The sequence below is a fragment of the Bos mutus genome, chromosome 5 (assembly GCF_027580195.1).
Source record: "Bos mutus isolate GX-2022 chromosome 5, NWIPB_WYAK_1.1, whole genome shotgun sequence".
In the NCBI taxonomy this organism is placed as follows: Eukaryota; Metazoa; Chordata; class Mammalia; order Artiodactyla; family Bovidae; genus Bos; species Bos mutus.
The window spans coordinates 89,869,150-89,889,187 of NC_091621.1; the positions used below are offsets into that span (position 1 = coordinate 89,869,150).

The 20,038-nt window shown below is 38.3% G+C and overlaps 1 protein-coding gene across 1 annotated transcript in view; it reads left to right on the forward strand.

Moving 5' to 3' along the window:
- The window catches only part of IRAG2 (inositol 1,4,5-triphosphate receptor associated 2), a 99,318-nt gene that overhangs the window by 50,590 nt on the left and 28,690 nt on the right, over window positions 1-20,038 (forward strand). The window contains exons 19-26 of the mRNA XM_070370140.1: window positions 1,754-1,815; window positions 2,916-2,996; window positions 3,908-4,004; window positions 5,905-6,052; window positions 6,810-6,891; window positions 18,852-18,898; window positions 19,004-19,068; window positions 19,574-19,681. Coding sequence (XP_070226241.1) covers window positions 1,754-1,815; window positions 2,916-2,996; window positions 3,908-4,004; window positions 5,905-6,052; window positions 6,810-6,891; window positions 18,852-18,898; window positions 19,004-19,068; window positions 19,574-19,681 — 690 coding nt within the window. The remainder of the gene's footprint in view (window positions 1-1,753; window positions 1,816-2,915; window positions 2,997-3,907; window positions 4,005-5,904; window positions 6,053-6,809; window positions 6,892-18,851; window positions 18,899-19,003; window positions 19,069-19,573; window positions 19,682-20,038) is intronic.

A 20,038-nucleotide genomic window follows, 5' to 3' on the forward strand; every position in this document is an offset into this window, starting at 1 on the left:
TGTAAAACCTAAATGTCCTGGAGACATGGCAGGTTCAACTCCAAACACATAAAGAAGAATGCAAAGATTCATGCAAATTAAGGTCATAAGCCAGCTTGTTTTGCCTTATGAAACATATGAAAATCGTTGCTACCCATTGCACAAAACATCTGTTGAAATGAGGTTTACAGCTTGAATGTTTTGAGATTGACTGTTTCTAAAACCCAAGACTGCCTGATGGGGAAGCAGATGGGCAATTTAGACAGTCTTATACTAACTCGTTATTTCTTCTGAAACACAAACTTATTTAGAAATTCAAAGACAGTGTATTGAGATATACAGCTTCAGAAGTATAATGTTGGAAACTGGTTAAGAGAACAGAGCCTTCAGAAAACTGATTAGGAGAACAGAGCCTTATTCCTTAATATAGTGAACACAGGGATTTTTAAAAAATTGAGTCTATACTTGAGTTCTAAGTATTCAGAATTTAATTCTTTAAAATTACTTAAATATGTTAAAATAGATTTAAAATATATTCTCCTCCTTGTGGGCCTCATAAACACTGTCAAGCTTAGTTGAAAAATGTTAGTTTTACAAAAAAAAATTCATATAAAATAAATTTTACATTGGTAATTTTCCACAAATTGGAGGTTTTCAAGCTTTTTTCCCTGGAAAATGTTTATAATTAGATTTTGTACTTTTCACATGTATTAGCATTATTTTCTATGGCTCAGAATTTCTTCAGGCTACTGAGATATAAAACTGTTGGTCTTTAAAATAAGAAACACCAGATTTCTGTGTGTTTTGGACACCAGAGTATCTGCTGTTAATTTTCCTGGCTCTTAGTGACTTTTTTTTAAGTGGCAGCTATTAATATGCCTCCATCTAGCAGAGCTTCCTACCCTCATTTAATTTTTGTTTTTAATCATCTGTGGGCTGAGAAAACAGTCAAGCTTGTGAGAATTATGTATAAATTCTGAGCCCACTATTTGAGTGAAGTATAGGACTTGCCACATGAATAAAGGGCATGGATATCAACATCTATTTTGGTTGTTCCAATGATTTCAGCCTATTTTCTGGTTCTTGGCTACTTTTCAAAGGGTATGGATTGTCAAATAAGAAATGTGTTACTATTTAACTTAAAAGTTAAATAGGTGTTTTTCTCACTTTCATTATTTCAGAGATGAGAATTTGGAAGTTGCTGGGAAGCAAATTTTCAGTTAAGTAGAAAGACAAATATTTTTAATTTCACAAAAGAGGATAGTGAATGGAGCACTGTCCTGAGTCTGATCTTAGCTCCATGAATAGCCAGTTACGCACTTCAGTCTTCTGGACATCAGTGTCATCACACCTACTTGTAGGATTCTGGGGCTCTGGGGCTCTGTTTCCAGGGCTTCCTTTCCTTGTAGCTTGAGCAGAGGCTTATTAAAGAGACAATTTCCCCATGGGTAGGAGTTTGGATGGAGTGACCTCTGAGGTGTATTCCCTTTTTAACATGAATAATTCGGTGACTCACTTGTAGAAGATAATTCACTTGCATTGATCAAGGTTAATTTTAAATACTCAAGGGCAATAATAGTTTAGTTGCTCCCTCCTGTTTTGTTCTTCTGCTTTCCCAGTTTGATGAGTCTTGAGAACATCATTCTCAAAAGCCATTGTTTTCTCTCTCCTTTCCTCAGGCCCCAGATTTAAAGCTGTTAAAAGTTTATGAAATGCATAAAGGGAGGCAGTTTACAAATTGTCATATTAAGCTGGTTATACATTCTCTTTATAGCAACAATTCAGCCACTAAGAAAGAAGTTAATTAAAGGACAACTTCATGGCTTGCTGTTTCAGGTAAAAAACAAACAGAAAGACCCAAACCCCTGTGATACGTGTTTACTGTGGGTAAGTTGTCCAGTTGGTGTAAGATTTTGAAGCTAAGTTATAATATGTAATAATTTTAGTCATAAAGTTAAATAACTGACTTAGAAAAAGATGCTCTGGTGAACTTTGTCCTTTCATGCATTTTTGAAAGCATTTTGCAAAACAGGAGAAAACACTCATCAGTGAGTGGTTCCTAATAACATCTTTTAGAGAGGAAGCACCTCAGAATTTACTGTATCTATTAGCGAAGGGCCAGTTTTCTAAGCTTAGTCACATCCCTTCTGAGACTCTTGAGTAGGCTTTGGTGGTTGTTGTCTCTTTTCTTTCCTGTTTGAACCAAGCTCTCAACTCCTTTCTGTCTGGATATCTCAGGATATCCATGGTGGAGTTAAATGCGTTTCTTTCCCTTATGACACTTGGTGAATTCCTCCTTTCTGTTCATAAATGAAGAACATAAGGAACAGTAAGATTGGCACTGGAGGGAAGGGGCTGGAGGAGGAAAAAGAGAAGGGTGACATTTGCATGTATCTGTTCCCAGGGCATAATGCAGGAACATCTGTTTAAACAGAAAAAAAATTCATGTCAGAGATTAAGCTAGGCAGAGTGCCTAAGAAGCCCCTTACAATAAGTTGAACAGGAAAAATCTCCATATCTAAATGTGCTTTAATCATCTCAAGAACACCAGTTTTCTATTATAATGTAACTAATAGATATGTATCTATATCTTTGAGGAAAGTCACAGTTTTATTGCTGTAAAATTTTCACAGACACCGTTTTCACTACTCTGAGTTATGTCTCCAACAAGCTTCTCTGGCCTCTGCCTGAAGATTCAGTGACAAAGCCATTTAGTTTCCTGTTACTGATCCTTGAATTTCATTCCTAGAATAAGTAATGGGGAAAATGCAATGAGAAGCTTACCATTATAAACCTGTTCCCTTAATGTAAAATACAAGATAAATAACTACTCTATTTTCTCCCCCTCAGTTAACATCACATCTTTAATGTGTTTTGTATCTGTGACTCTTCTATCATCCTATTTTTGAATATACTCTACCATTTTCTCATGACAGAGCTGTTTAGATGAGGAATTTCCTCACTGTGATCCCTTGTCCTGCACAGAAAGAATTCATCAATTTCTCCAGGAACAGCTGGTAAGTTTGAGCTTTTTGAAACTATTTAAGTGCCAATTGTGAACTTACTGTGCAAGTATTAGTAAGTTAGACCTCTATACTAATTTTCTTGAGAGATTATCAGGTGAAGCAATATACCTATGTTCTTTTCTTTTTTAAGGCTTGAATGCCTGATTTTAATTTTTATTTAAGGTTCACTTGTTATTTATTTTTGGCTGTGCTGGGTCTTCATTGCTGTGTGTGGGCTTTCTCTGGTTGCGGTGAGCAGGGGAGCAGGCGCTACTCTTCGCTGAGGTGTACAGGCTTCTCACTGTGGTGGCTGCCCCTGTGGCTCCCTTCAGGCTCTAGGTGCACGGTCCTCAGTAGCGTGGCTCCAAAGCTGGAGTGCTGACTCAGTAGCTGTGGTGCATGGGCTGAGTTGCTCTGTTGCACGTGGGATCTTCCCAGATCAGGAATCGAACCTCTCTCTCCTGCTTTAGCAGTCGGAGTCTTAACCACTAGACCACCAGGGAAGCCCTATTTTTTTTTTCTTTATTATGTGCACACACACAATTCTGATAGGCCCTAGGAAATGGTACTATTAAAAATTTTTTGATTATAGTATCATAAAGAAGAATTATATAACCAAACTTGCCCCTCATATTTCTTTCCCCAACACCTTTGTTTATATGAAAGTGTTTATTATTGGGAATTGGTGTTACCATTCTATTAAATTATTGAAGAGTAATTTTTAATAAGTATTACATCTTACTCATAAGGTATACATCTCAATTCAGAGCATGAAAGCTTTTTTACTTTGGTGTCATTTATTTTCTTCTTGATCTCTCTTGTGGGAGGACAATGATATTCTTTCTGATTCTGGAGATGAGAAGAGTAGATTATGAAATATGTTCAGCCCTTTGGAAAGCTAATAGTACTTGATTTCTGTTCAGAAGCAGCATTGCCATAAAAGATATAGTGATCCAGAAGCAAGAATACATCCGCTGCCCTTGGCCTTCAGACACACGTGCTGGTACACACCTCTGCTGGGTAAGCGTGGATGGCCCTCTCCTATACCCTGTTAGACACCGATGGAGGTGGGGCTTTTTCGGAAAGGGAAAATAATCAGTTATTGGGAAGATCGCCTGGAACGGGGAATAGCAACCCACTCCAGTATTCTTGCCTGGGAAAGCTCATGGACAGAGGAGCCTGGTGGGCTACAGTCCGTGGGGTCTCAGAGAGTTGGACATGACTTAGTGACTAAACAACAACAACAATATATAGCAACGGTTGTCAAAAGCTTATATGTTTATCCCTGAATTCAGTCAGTCAACTTATATTTGAGCACCTACTCTGTGTAAGGCACTGTATTATATATTAATATAATAAAGAGTAACCCCTAAAATAGCTCACAGATTATAAAGGGAAGTAAGACTTGGGTCAGAGAAGGCTCTGCAGAAGAAACGAGTGTTTAACTGGGCACCAAAAGACAAGTTGCATTTGGAAGAGCAAAAAGCATGGGAAAAAGTATTCCAATGGAGAAAATAACATGAATGGGGGGGAAAGAAGAATGCAAAGCTGTAAGAGAAGAGTTCAAGCTGGACAAGTCACTTTGGAAATAAGAGGACTTGGGTCAGGGTACAGCAGAATGTAAGTTTGCAGCAGGTTCACGTCAATGCCAGGCTAAGGAGAATGAACCTTATCTTAGGAGATGCTCAAAACTGGGGCATCTCTCATCAAAACATAGATGTGCTTTGAAAGTAAAAGTTAATGGTTGGTTCTGAAAGGATAAAAGAAATGGGATGATAAAATAACTTCAAGAAGAAATAGAAAGTAAGTAGAGTGATTTGTGGATCATTTCAACTAGAAAAGGGAAAACTGCCACCGCAGCTAACGAGTGACCAGTTCATGTAGGACAATAGATGAGCACTTGCTTTCTAGGGATGATGTTACCCACAGGAACTCAGTGATTATCACAAGGGCACTGAAGGAGAGCCCCCTATGTGCCAGGCACAGGTCTCTGCTCTGAACATACCTCTTAATTCCTTTAATCTTCACTATATCCCTGTGAGGTAGATGCTAATGTAATTGCCATTTTAGAAATAAGAAAACAGGAACATGTGTTAGGAACTTGCCTCAGGTCGTGTGGCACTTCATTTATAAGTAAACTGGGGCTCAGAGTGGGTTAGTTGTTTATCTGAGATCACAAAACTGTACATGGCAAAGTCAGGCTTTGAATAGAAAATTGTGATTGATTCTAAAGTCTATGTTTTTTCTATTAAATTCTGCTGCTGCTTGTACTCAGAAAAACATAACAAGACAGTTTCCACACCCAGAAAAAATTGTCATCCTATTTCCTGCACTCTTTAATGGACAGGGAAGTCTGCTGTGCTGCAGTCCATGCGGTCTCTAAGAGTCAGACACAGCTTAGCGGCTGAACAACAAAAACAAAGACAATGTCGAACTATTTTCTCTTCAGCAGTTGGTAAACTGTTTCCGTAAAGAGCCAGATAGTAAATATTTGAGGTTTTGCTATATGGTTTCTGCAACAACTACTCAGCTTTGCTGTTGTAGCACACAAGCAAGCTTGGATAATGCCAGATGAATGGGTGTGGCTATGTCCCAATAAAACTTTATTTACAAAAACAGGTGGCTGGCTGGATTTTGCTTGTGACAGCAAGTTGTTGTTGAAACCTCTAGTTGCTTACTAGGCAAGGGTTTCTGTTTCCCCTCCTCTACCCTCACTCCTCCTTGAAAAAAGAAAGGCATGAAAACTTAGGGGATGGGGGATTATGTTAAAATATTAATAAAACTGAATTTTTGCTGTCTCAGAAATGGTCTCATCTCCAAAGAGGGAATTTTGGGAGAGTCCCTCCAAAGATTTTGAATTTTGTGGCATCTGCATTTGAACCATTAATTTCTATTTTTATTTTTTTCTCTTCTAATGCAGATGCCTTGCATCTGGATAGTTTTATAGCAATTCCAAGACTAGAATTGACTCCTTTCTCATGTGTGGCCAACCTAATCCGTGCTTCACATGAAAGGCCCAGATATGAAGAAATAGAGGATGGTGCTTTGGCTGTGACTGAAAGACACAGGTAAGCTAAAAGGGCAGACTGTACTTATTCTGCTTTTCGGGGGGTGGCCTCTTTCCATTGCCTACCCTTTTAATCAGTTAGATTTTCATATCCTCAGATTGTAACACCTTTATCATGGAATTTTTATTGTGTAACTTGCCTAACTTTCTGAAAATCGATAATTTAAAACAAAGATAGTTTGCTCCATAGCTCTTTTGAATTTCATAATATCCATCCTAAAAGTATAAAAGTTGAATAAGGCTGTTTAAAATGTTTCCCAGCTTTTAGGAATATATTATGTACTGCTAAGTTAACTTAACCTGCTAGGTTTTGATCGTAATTCTATTCCTTCACACTCCAGGCAAACAAGTCTTTGAGAATCTACCCCTGTGCCCCTCTTCCCGCACCCAAAGCTCCTCTGAATTTACTCAACTCTCTAAGTACACAGATTGATCTTCCTTAGGAAAAGTTCAGAAAAGTCAGTGGAATCTGTGAGCACTGTCCACTCCACTGAAACTTCCTATCTGTACCAAGGGGTCAGGAAGCAAGACTTTGAATTGCAAATACTTCATTTTCATTTGGGGCTGGATTCTCTATGGTTATAACCTCTCTCTGATAAAACTTGGAGCTCTCTTTCATCATGTCTCATTGAAGGCATGAACTTAATTAGATATTTGGTAAAATTGGGGTGGGGAAGGAAAACTACATGATAGATTAGTATCTGCTAAAATTTGCAATGTTTCCACTTGTAGTAAGGAACTTGACTTTGTGTTGTCAGGTGCCCTGGCCCTTCAGCTGGTCCCCACCCAGGAACAGATCTTTCAGGTTGCATCAGGATGAATAATGACCTAAGTATGGAAGTGAGTACTGGACTATATTTCAGCTTCATTTTTTAGCTCTCCCATATGCTGATCCTCTTCCATGGGTATTCTTTTTTTTTTTTTTAAGTATTATGGACTCTTAAGTATTATAAACTCTTTCAAGTACAAGTCTTATATCACAAAATTCATATGCATGAGAAATGTTTGTCTACCTTTGATGCCATATGGGGAGCTTTCTACCCTCTTCTATAGTATAAACTCAAGCAAATATAAACAAAGGATATTTTCATGAAGGGTGATGAACTTTTTGTTTGAGAGGTGGAGTTCGGGCCTTATATTCTCTATTAACTGCTAGAAGTCTCAGGTCCCACTGACTCTCTGAGAATTGAGGTCAAGGCTAGATAATCTTTGAGGTGTTGTACTTTGCTGTACAAAGTAAGGCAATGGCCAAGGAGCAATCACTGCCTCAGTTAGGGGTTCGTAGGACTTCTTCTGTATCCAAGAAAAGAATACTAAGTAGCTGACCAAGTGAAAAAGTGAACATGAGAGTAACTCAGTGATGTCCAATTCTTTGTGACCCCATGGACTATAGCCTGCCAAGTTCCTCTGTCCATGGGATTTTCCAGGCAAGAATACTGGAGTGATAGCCATTTCCTTCTCCAGGGGATTTTCCCAGCCTCGAACCTGGGTCTTATGCATTTGTAGGCAGATTCTTTACCATCTGTCACCAGGGAATCCCCAAGTCACTGAGGGCACTCAGACAAATACCCCAGGTCATGGAGATGTGTCTGAAGTACCTTTCTCCATCAGCAGTCTGAGCCTGAGGGAACATGATCTTCTCAACCAAATGGAATAGACTGTTCTGTTTCAGAATCTGAAAATCCATCACTCTACTTTCTTTTTTTAAGATTTATTGTGATATATTTCTCATATCAAACAGTTCATCAATTAAAATTGTTCAATTAAATGTTCTTAAAAATATTCAGAGTTGTGTAACCATCACCACAATCAACTTTTGAACATTTTGATGCTCCTAGAAGCATGACTATTAGGAGTCTATTCCTATCTCTGACCCCTACCCCGACTCCCACTCCGCCCCACTCTCGGCAGCCACTAATCTACTTTCTGCCTCTATCGATTTCCTGTTCTGGCTATCTCATATGAACGGAATAATACAATACATGACTTCTTATGACTAGCTTCTTTCACTTAGTATAATGTTTTTAAGGCTCATCTATTTTGTAGTGTGTTATCAATACTTCCTTTTTATGACCACATATTTCACTGTATGAACATGCTATGTGGTATTTATGTATTCACCATTGATAAGAGCTTGAGTTATTTCTACTTTCTATCATGAACAACATCACTATGAATGTTGATGTAAAACGTTTTGTGTAAATATATGTTTTCAGTTCTTTTGAGTATACATCTGCTGTGGTGTGTGTGCTCAGTCATGTCCGACTCTTTGTGACCCCATGGACTGTAGTCCACCAGGCTCCTCTGTCCATGAAATTTTCCAGGCAAGAATACTGGAATGAGTTGCCATTCCTACTCTGGGGGATCTTCCCAATCCAGGGATTCAACCTGTGTTTCTTGCATGTCCTGCATTGGCAGGCAGATTCTTTACCACTGTGCCACCTGGGGTACCGCATATATCTACAAGTGGAATTATTGCACCGTATGGGCTTCCCTGGTGGCTCAGACAGAAGAGAATCTGCCTGCAATGTGGGAGACCTGGCTTCAATCCCCGGGTTAGGAAGATCCCCTGGAGGAGGGCATGGCAACACACTCCAATATTCTTACCTGGAGAATCCCCATGGACAGAGGAGCCTGGCAGGCTACAGTCCCTGGGATCACAAAGAGTCGGACACGACTGAGTGACTAAGCACAGCACATGGTCACTCTATGTTTAACACTTTGAGGAACTGCAAAGCTTATTTCCAAAGCTGCTATACCATTTTACATTCTCAGCAATAGTGTATGAAGATTTCAATGTCTCTATATTCTTAGCAACCCTTGTCTATCCTTTTTTCTTAGTTTACTTAGAAAATGTTTTTATTTTATACTACAACGTAGTTGATTTAAAACCTGTTAGTTTCACGTGTACAGCAAAGTGATTCAGTTATACACATACGTGTATCTATTTTTTTTGTCTATCTTTTTAATTATAGGTATCAGTGGATGCAAAGTGGTATCTGATTGTGGTTTTCATATGCATTTTCTTAATGACAAATGATGTTGAACATGTACTCTTTGACCATATGTATATCTTCTTTAGAGATATGTCAACAGATCTTTTTTTTGCCCATTTAAAAAAAATGAGTTTGTTTTTTAATTGAGTCACGTGAGTGGTTCTTATTCTCCCTCTTAAGTGGCTGCAGTCCATGGGGTCGCTAAGAGTCGGACATGACTGAGCGACTTCACTTTCAGTTTTCACTTTCATGCATTGGAGAAGGAAATGGCAACCCACTCCAGTGTTCTTGCCTGGAGAATCCCAGGGATGGCAGAGCCTGGTGGGCTGCCGTCTCTGGGGTCGCACAGAGTCGGACACAACTGAAGCGACTTAGCAGCAGCAGCAGCAAGTGTGTGTATCTGACATTTTTCTGTCCCTTAGTACCCCATCCTATTGAGTAGTTAAGAGAAGGAAAGAAAAAGGAAATGAATCTGTTTTGCTATTAGCAGTTCTTGTAAAGTTTTAATAAAGGAAGTTGAACTTGGAAGCTTACAGGATGTCTGGTTATTAGTAATTTCCCTTTTATCTGGTATTGATTTCACCAAGAAGACGGAAGGAACCAACATTAGTTGTGTACCAGGTACACAACTGTAGGAAAGCATTTCTATATACTAATTTTGTCTACAACTTTGAATGGTATTCTCTGCTTCTGCCATCAAGGCAACTGAAATTCAGAGAGGTTAAATAACTTAACCAGGATCACTCAACTAACAAACCTGGGCTGCAAATTCAGGTCTGTCAAGCTTCAAAGATTAACCACTTCTTACAACTCCTCTTATACAACATTGAATTTAGACATTTCAATCATCATAATTACTCACAGTTACCTTGAAAGTAGTTTTTTGGCTGAGAAACAAATGTGCTTCCTTATGTATCAAAAAGGAGCTCCTAATCTATTCTTATTAGAATATGCGACCAAGTTGTCTTGTCTTTTTATTTATTTATTTACCATCGGGTGTTAGTTGTGTTATGTGGGATCTTTCGTTGCAGCAAGGGGGCTTCTCTCTGATTGTGGCATGCGGGCTCAGAAATTGCAGTAGGTGGGCTTAGTTGCCCCGTGGCATATGGGATCTTAGCTCCCTGACCAGGGATGGAACCTGCATCCCCTGCATTGGGAAGCAGATTCTTAACCACAGGACTAGCAGGGAAGTCCCATTTATTTTGTCTTGACACCCATGAAGAAATAGGAGCTAACAGAGATCGCAGGTCAGATGCTGCTGGGGAAATATAGAGATTCCCTGAAGGTTTTTCTGCTGCCTCTAAGCCGTTTCTTCCACGGGCCCCAGGAACTAGTCTGTCTGGTGCACTGTGCGGCTATTCTCAACTGTTTCCATCATTCCCTTTCCGTCTGCTTCACTGAAGAATCCTTGCAGCCTGTGCACTCCCTCATGCCTGTCCCCTGAGCACATCCCCACCCCCTACCCTGCCATGCCCTCCCACACCCATCTCTTAAACAAATACAGTGCTCTCCTTAGACAGTGCTTGTCAAAGCATTTGCATTAATAAGAATTAAAATTAAATATGAGATTAAAATTACAAAGCATATAATCCATGTTTATCCCATTGACCCATAGATCGTTGTGTTTCCTTAACTCTTCAGCTTCAAACTTGCAGAATTTCATCACTCTTGAGGGCCTTCATAACAAGCAACTTGCCCTGGTATTCAAGCTTTTCTCTAATCTGGCTGCAGTCTTAATTTTCCACCCTTTCCTCATCCCTGCCTTATAGTTGTCCCTAAATGTCAGCCAAGCCATGTGGTCTGCATTGTCGGAATATATCACACAAAGTTGTTTATGCTGTTTTCTCTGCCCCAAACACTTACAGTTCTCCATTTATCAAATTCCATGTGACTGTCAAGGCCCATTCCAAAAACTTTTCTTGTGATAGAAATATTTGCAGTCAAGCATCTCTAGTCCTTTATCTTCTTCTTTTTTTAAAAGATTTTTTTAATGTGGAAAAATTTTAAAGTCTTCATTGAATTTTGTTATTTTGTCACAGTATTGCTTCTGTTTTATGTTTTGGGTTTTTTGTTTTGTCTTTTTTTTCTTTTTTGGTCCCGAGGCATGTGGGATCTTAGCTCTTCAACACCCTGCACTGGACTGCCCAAGGAAGACCTCTTTAGTCCTTCTTGAAATCGAAATCAGTATGAATTAGAAGTTGAGAGATGAGGGTTTTCCCTGGTTCTCCCTCTCTGCAATTGTGGAAAAGTCTTGTCATTCAGACCTCAGTTTCTTCATTTCTCAACTATGCCACTTGGGAAAAAATAAGTTCACCCTTTTCTTTTAGACCCAGTCACTGTGTATCTTTTGTCTATATTTTTGGTTACACTGTAGTTCTTTGTTTTCTTATGTATTTTCCTATATCAGGTTATTAGCTTGGTGTAGAATGCCTTTGGCCATTAACCAATGTCCACCTAGCATCCTGAATAGATTTGGTATATGGTAGCTATCCTATTAATATTTGGTTAATGCCTGTTTACTTCTTTATTTTTGTATCCCCTATCGGGTCTATTTAAAACATTGAGAGTGAGCACCCATGAACTTGTTGAAGTGACAGTCTTGCCCTATTGTTTTCTGACTGGTGTTCCTGAGAACTATTTTTTATTCCTCTCTGTATTCATAGAGATAGCTATATTCTAGCCTCTTTTGCAGAAAGCACAGCATGAGATAAGAATGAGCATCAGTATTCACAGGAGGATTTTGGGGGTGAGCAGAGGACTCTAGCAAGATTAACATCTCAATAAGAATATCTCTTAGTAAAATAATTTGGGGTCCAGTTTGGGGCATTCTTGGGAAGAACAGAGCTATTTTACTGATTCAATGAAATCTATTTATTTGGAATATTTTAAATAGGGAAAAAAAAGAAATAAATTATTTCCAGTCCTTGTCTTTTAGAAACTCAGACTAAAATATTTATGAGAGAAATTTTTACAGTACCTGAGTCATACTTCAAAACAATGCCAGGGTAGTTTTAGTGGGTGACAGTGTCGATGAACCAAGATGGGCCACAGGTTGATAATTGTTGAATCTGCAAAATAGGTACACAAGGGTGGTTGTTCTGTTCTGTCTACTTTTGTATTTATTTGAAATATTCCCTAATAGTGACTAGAATTTTTAGCCACATAGCATAGGCTTTGGAATTCAGCAGGTGTGGTTTTAAACTGGCTCTGTTACTTATTATCTGTGTGACCTTGGACAGGTGGCTCAACCTCTTTCAGTTTGCTTGTGTCCCTTGTGAAACAGAGATATTATTTTGCAGAGTTCTTCTGAGAATTCAAATACATACACATACATATATTACGCCTATACACACACATATATCTCTCTGCACATACATATACATATATTATGCGTATACACATGTCTATATATATCTACAACTGTTAAGTTCTGGTCTAACCAGTCCATGGAAACAAACCAGGTTTGTTTAGAGAAACAGACTGTTCATATTTAGAGAAAAGACAAATCTCAGTGCTCTGTCTCCTCACTTGCTGATGAATAGGAAGCTCTTTTTGTTTCATGAGGTCAACATGAAACAAAAGAACATTTGTTTTTCCAAGAACCTATGTTGATGCCTGGGCTTCCCTGGTGGCTCAAACGGTAAAGAATCTGCCTGCAATACAAGAGACCCGGGTTTGATCCCTGGGTCAGGATCATCTCCTGGAGAAGGAAATGACAACCCACTCCAGTATTCTTGCCTGGAGAACTCCATGGACAGAGGAGCCTGGCAGGCTACAGTCCAAGGGGTCACAAAGAGTCGTACATGACTGAGCAACTAACCCTTTCATACTGATGCCTACCAGTATATCCCAATGTCCTTCTGACCTCACCAACCAGTGGGTCCCAGGGAAAGGCACTTCACCTCCTGAGAGATTGTTGGAGAAGGCAGGTGGTTTCACCACTCCCATCCCTGTAGTCCTTTCTGTTTGCTGTCTCCACTGGCCACAGGCCCTGCCTGCTCCACTGCTGACCTCCTCAGAACACTGTGTCTGGACTTCTGGTAATCTCCTTACCCTGCTCAGTGGGGAGAAGTCTCTCCTTTCTTGTTCCAGAACTTTAAGGATCCTACTGTAGTGTCGGGTGGACTGCTTGTGACTTAGTCATTGAAATTATCCTTTGCTTTTCAAGACAAATGGATAATCCAGCAGTGCTGCATGATAGTACAGTCTCCCACTGAGTTGATTCTTGCTGCTCTTTTCCGTAGCTAGATCTAGCAGTTTATTTGGTCCAACTTTCTCCATTCTTCCTCACTCCTGACAACTTCTATTTCTCTCAGGCCTAGGTTGTCTCTCCTTATAATCTGTCTTTCTTTCCTTATTCACTGCTCCCACCACTGAGTCTGAACAGCAACCAAAGGATTTCTGGGCCTTTGCAAAACTGCATTCATGATTAGGTACCTGTGTGTGTCCCCCAACACTCCAAGAATTAAGATGCTTCATGAAAATCCTGGGACATCCCTGGTGGTCCAGTGGTTAAGACTCCACCTTACTACTTCAAGGGGTTGCAGGTTCAATCCCTGGTCAGGAAACTAAGATCCTGCATGCCGTGTAGTATGACCAGAAAAATTTTGGGGGAGCTTCCCAGGTGGTGCTGGTGGTAAAAAACCAGTCCATCAATGCAGGAGATGTAAGAGATGAGGGTTCAATCCCTGGGTTGGGAAGATTCCCTGGAGGAGGCATGGCAACTCACTCTAGTATTCTTGCCTGGAGAATCCCATGGACAGAGGAAACTGGTGGGCTACTACAGTCCATGGGGTCGAAAAGAGTCAAACATGACTGAAGAGACTTAGCACCATGAAATGAAACTGATTCTCCCCTCTACCTACCTGAGTCTTAGATTTTACCTCAACAAGACTCTTTATAACATATTAAAGTACCTGGTTCATAGTAAGCACTCGGGAAATAGCAGCTATCACCCAAAATCAAGATTATCAATAGCATGAAGCTCAGAGGATATAGGTTAAAGGATATGAAGATGAATTTTTGTTTTCCATTTGACTGTTACACACAAAAAAAAGCATACCGTAAATATTAAGTGCTTTGCTATCGCTTTGAGGTCTCCTTCATGTAATTACATGTTTTTTCCATCACTAGAAAAGGGTGATTTATGAGGCAAAGTACAGAATCCATTTAAAAATATCTCAGATTTTCTGGCCATTGTCTGTCCTGTTCTCTCAAGCTATGTGTGGGTGCAGCTTTAATAACCTTGGAGAATAAATAACATTGCCAGTTGCAAAATTGGAACATGTAGAAGTTGGCTGATAACTATATTGCAGATGAACCTCGAAGTGGTGGGTGTGTTCTGTAGGTCTCAAGGTGTGGTGTCCTTTGAGTTAGAAACTGCGGGGAAAAAAAAAAACTTGTGAAGGCATTTAGTTTTATTTAGGTTACAGCAGTTATAATCTTTTGACATTCAATTTTACATTCTTTTCTTTCTAGAAGATTGAAACTTTGACTCTAAGTCAAGGGCATTTTTTTAAGTTAGAATGAAATAAGTCTATACAGACTCCCTTTGTTCAGTTTTTTTTTCTCAGAAAATCATATTTACTTGAGTAGTGTCAATTGTCTAAAATGGATCTAAAAGTGAAAGTTACCTTGGTAACATGAATGTTTCTTAGTGAAAGAGTTTTTGATCATAAAAATCTATGGGTAAAATAGCATTTCATCTAAAAGAGTAACCCTGGAAGATTATCTAGGCCTATTAATTGCCCTTACTGATACTGATAGAGCTTCTTGGTGGCTCAGATGGTAAAGAACATGCCTGCAATGAAGGAGACTGGAGTTTGATCCCTGGGTTGGGAAGATCCCTGGAGAAGGGAATGGCTAGCCTCTCCAGTATTCTTGCCTGGAGAATTCCATGGACAGAGGAGCCTGGTGGGCTAAAGTCCATGAGGTGGCAAAGAGTCAGACATGATTGAGCAACTAACACTTTCACTTTACTTTCAATATCTTAGAAGCTATTTCTTCATATTTTCGAACTGGATATTAAAATAATGCTGCTGTACGTATGTGAGAAAGCTGAAGTGAGAGGGGGTGAGTGTGTGTGTCTTGCATTTGCTGACCCAGCCCGTGGGAGACTATCTCGCTTTGTTCCATAAGTACGTTGGCTACCCCACCCTTACCCTACATTAGACTTTTACTGTCAAAAGCAAATGGGCTGCACCACAGATTCTCATGTAAATGTTATGCAGGTTCCTATTTGAATGGCTTGAACAGGAAGAACATGCTTCCTGCTCTAGGCTGTCAGCATGTGTTAGACTCATTAATGTGAGCCAATCTTGTGCTGTAAGTAAGTCTCTCTCTTCTGAACTTTCTCTTTCTTGCATTTAGTCAGTTTCTTGATTTTCCTTGGTTTTAAGATATATCCAGTAAATTATCTTTTTTTATAATCTGTCTAGATCCTGCAGTTGTTGTGTGTGTTAGGTTCTCCTGTGGGCTCAGTAAACTGGTTTGAATAGGGGCGCCTTTTGAAACTGGAAGAAAAGAGCATAATTGTAGAAAGTGTTTGCTGAGTTATTTTTCATCCCCTATTTCACACACACAGACACCCTGAGGGGCTATATCTCCAACTTTCATGAACTATTAACTCTAAATTTGGAAAAATAAAAATCTCCTTCTTTTATCTGGCTCTTCTTCTAAGGAGGAAAAAATGTTAGCTGAATATATGAAAATCTAGGATTGAGGTATGTTGTGTATTAGGTTGTTTTTTTGATCAGTGAGATGTATAATGATTCATGAATTGGGACTAATATCCAGTAATATCCAATATCTTTTCAACAGAACAATGCAGTAATGTATGTCTACTAAATACATAATGTTTATCCAAAACCACAGAATTGTTACTTAATCAATAAATATTTTATGTTTACCAGTTTCATGTATAAAAATTAGGATGAAAAAAGGGCTTTACACAGAGCATTATGACAGATGAGACTCATTTTTAATATAATGTATTTTTTCTGTACTTATTATTTTGATTTTAAATAGAATTTTTAGAAAAAAACTTATAGAAATAATGTTTTCTCTTTCCTTTAATATTGAAATCAGTTTAATTCAATAGAAAATAGCTGCATTCTCTTTCATATCTCTTAAATTCAAATATAAGGTTTCATGTCTGATTGGTATAAAAAGGAATTTTTCCTGACAAACTTAGGTTTTTAGTTAGTACAGTATAATTATTGCATATATTATTATTATTTATAACACAGTAATAAGTGCTATTTCAAGTCACATATAATAATAGATTTCTATGTTATGAAGTGTTAAATGGGCCTGATTTATTATTATTATTAAGGACTCAATGCTCGTTGATTTTTATGGAGGATACTCAATGAAAATGAAGAATGTCTAATTTTTTCCTATTTTACAGCTTCATTTTTTTACATATGTATTGGTAGATAGTTAAATAAACATATAATAATTACTAGTACAATATATTTAAATATCTCAAGGACAGAGCCAATATTATTTAGCTACCAGTGGCATATAAAATGTAATTTCTCTTCAAAATTTAATGCACATATTTTTCTACTCTGTTCTGTGCATTCCTCTATGCAACACTGCTTATAATTTATGAAGTATTTGTTTTGCATATTTGTCTTTTTGACTGGCCTATGAGTTCCTCTGGGACAAGGACTGTGTTTCTGGTCTCTTTCAGGCTTTCAGTTTTGTGCCAGAAACAACGCAAGGCTGTTTCTGGCACAAACTAGGCCTTTGCTGAAAGTTGTTGAATTAAACTGGTGCCACAAGGGACTTCAGTCACATATAGTCTGACACAAAGACGTTTAAAGCAGGGACAAGATGAAATAAAAGAGAAGATTGCCTAACATTTACATATACAAGTTGTTGTTATTATCGTTCAGTCACTAAATTGTGTCCCACTCTTTGCGACCCCACGGACTGCAGCACGCCAGGCCTCCCTGTCCTTCACTATCTCCCAGAGTTTGCCCAAACTCATGTCCACTGAGTCAGTGATGTGATTCAACCATCTCATCCTCTGTCACCCCCTTCTCCTCCTGCCTTCAGTCTTTCCCAGTGTCAGGGGGTTAGGTATAAATTCTTACTGTGCAGGTTTGATTTGTGGAGTTTTCTTAACATTTGAGGTGAACATTTTGGAAGTTTATATTCAAGTCATTTATCAGTCAAAGATAATCGATGGAAAGTCTCTGCCTCTCCAATAGCCTTAGGGTGTTTCAGAGACAGTTCTGTTTACAATGAAGAGGACACTATATTTAGTCTGATTGTTCAGACAGTTTAGAGGCTGGCACTACCATTCTGAATGCTCCTGGGAAATTACTTTATTCATTGGCTTTACTTTCCTCACCTGAAATAAGTAAAAAATTTTTTTCTCATTAAAATCTATTGCATAAGGTTGTGGAGTGAATTGAGACGGTATATAAAAGGGATTAATAAATTGTAGTATGCTGTACAGATGTAAGCTATTGTTTTTTGTACTGGATAACTATATATTCAGCAAACTCTTGCTAAACCTTTACCTTTCTGTGAAGTCAATCTTTTCTTGGACAGATTCTCAATATGGTATATGGTATACAGCAGGCCTCTATTGAAACCTATTATATGTTATGACACCTAATGAGAAGTTCTGTGTTTGATTATGGAAATTTAAATATCTTTATTTTTGCATTGTCTGTGCAGATTTTGGATATATCCAAGTGATTTCAGTTTTAATTTATTAAATTCTTATTTGTTTTCCTAAATAAATCAAATCATAATAAAATATATTTATTAGTAGAACTTTTTATTAAAGAGGAACCCGTGTTCCCACCGTATTTTTTGAAAGAGAATAAGTGAATCTGGGGCTTCCCAGGTGGCTCAGTGGTAAAGCATCTGCCTGCCAAGCAGAACATATGGGCTTGATCCCTGGGTTGAGAACATCCCCTGGAGAAGGAAATAGTTATCCACTCCAGTATTCTTGTCTGGGAAACCCCAAGGACAGAGGAGCCTGGCAGGATACAGTCCATGGGGTTGCAGAGTTGGACATGACTTAGCGACTAAATAACAACAGCAAAAAGTGAATCTATGTTCCCACTGCTTTTTTTTTTTTTTTGAAAGAGAATCAGTAAACCTAATCTCCTAAAGTTCCCTCCAAACTAGGAACTCGATGGAGATTACAAAGCTCAAATGAGACTTTCAAATACTTACCCTGGCAGACTGGGACCACAAATTTTTTGGGGGGGGTAGGGGGACCACAATTGTGTTAAAGCTCTTTTTGAGCCCCAAATAAGAGGAGCTGACATAGATATAATCCCTCAGAACTTTGAGACTTGGATAAACTTTAAATGTATTATGGATCTATCTAGAAAATTGAGAACCATTTTTAAATCAACAGGTCAAAAGTTTTAGGTTGAGTAATAGTTCCATAAATAGAAATGTTGTTTCATACCCACCTAGAATGCCCACCTAGTTCTGTTTAAAGAAAATTTAAGTTCAGGATAGAAACTCTGTCTGCCCTTTACGATTAGAATTTGTTTTGCCCAAGAATTTATATTTTATTTGAATATTGGACTTATAAGTATAGTTAAAATTGGACTTTTTTTTTGAAAGTACAGCTTTGAGTAAGTATGTATATCCATCTGCCCTATAGCATCACATTCCCATATCCTCTCCAAAAGAGCAAAGCAAATATGGGTTCATTTAAAACTGTATGAAAATATTTGCTTAACACAACCTCTCTGGAATGGAAAATGTCAAATTGTTAAACTTATTTCTCTCTCTCTCTCTTTCTCTCTTTTTTTTTCCCTTAAGGAGAATGGTGTTGAATACTTATGTTCTGAGAGTCAGCCCCAATCCAGGTTTGCCTATTTGTTTGTGTGTGAATTTGGACGCATATTCCATAATTTCTAAGAGAATTCTTTGGACCCAACACTCCAAAAATATTACTTCTACTTTTTTGACAGGGAATATTCTACCCTACCATCTCCTGGTCACACTTCATCCACAGAAAGTACTGTAACTTCAAGTGGTAAGTAGATTAGAAAAGATATAAAAATAAGACTGTTAGTCTGTTATATTGAAAATGGATAACCAACAAGGACTTGCTGAACAGTGCATGGAGCTCTGCTCAATGTTTTGTGCCAGCCTGGATGGAAGCGAGGTTTTGGGGAGAATGGATACCTGTATATGCATGGCTGAGTTCCTTTGCTGTCCATCTGAAACTATCACAACATGGTTAATCGGCTATACCCCAGTTCAAAATGAAAAGTTTAAAGTTTGGGGAAAAAATAAGTAAATATGAGGAAACAGAAAAAAACTGAGGATATTGTACGAAAGATCCCATAAGCAGAAAGCTGTACTCTATTTCAATAAATGCTATATTATTTAACACCTCCTTTAAAAAATTAGAATGTTAATATTATAACCATAAGCTTGGATATCTTGTGATCTCCTGAGGTGTATACAAGTGAAAAGGACATAAGCAAATAATCTTTTGCATAGTATTCATGCTGTTAGTTTCTTCCTGTTGATAGATTCTGGATCAGAAATTTTGCATATGGCTTCTGGTGACCTTGACTGTAAACCACTCTATGAGAAAGAGGAAGATAAAAGATCAGCTTTTGCTGTGACCAAGATCCAAGGTAAGCTGTTGAAGGGTTCAAGCACAGTTTCCATTCTAAAACACGAAACAAACCTGGAAGCTAGCGGAGTAACTATCGTCAGTGGCTGAGTAATATTGTCTTATAAAAGAATTTTGAAGACAGAGTCTGAAGAAAAGAACTCTAAGAGGTGACCATGGCCTTCATATATGACAATGTTACCAACTTTTTCCCAACTCTATATTTAGAATAAAACTTACAATGTATTTTAATAGGATTTAAATATCTTCTTATGGCCAAAATTTATTGGACACACCTGAGTCTCAGCTGTGATGCAGTTGTGAAATCACTTACTTAGGAAATTCTCAGAATCCTCATTAGAATTTACTGGGTTAAAAG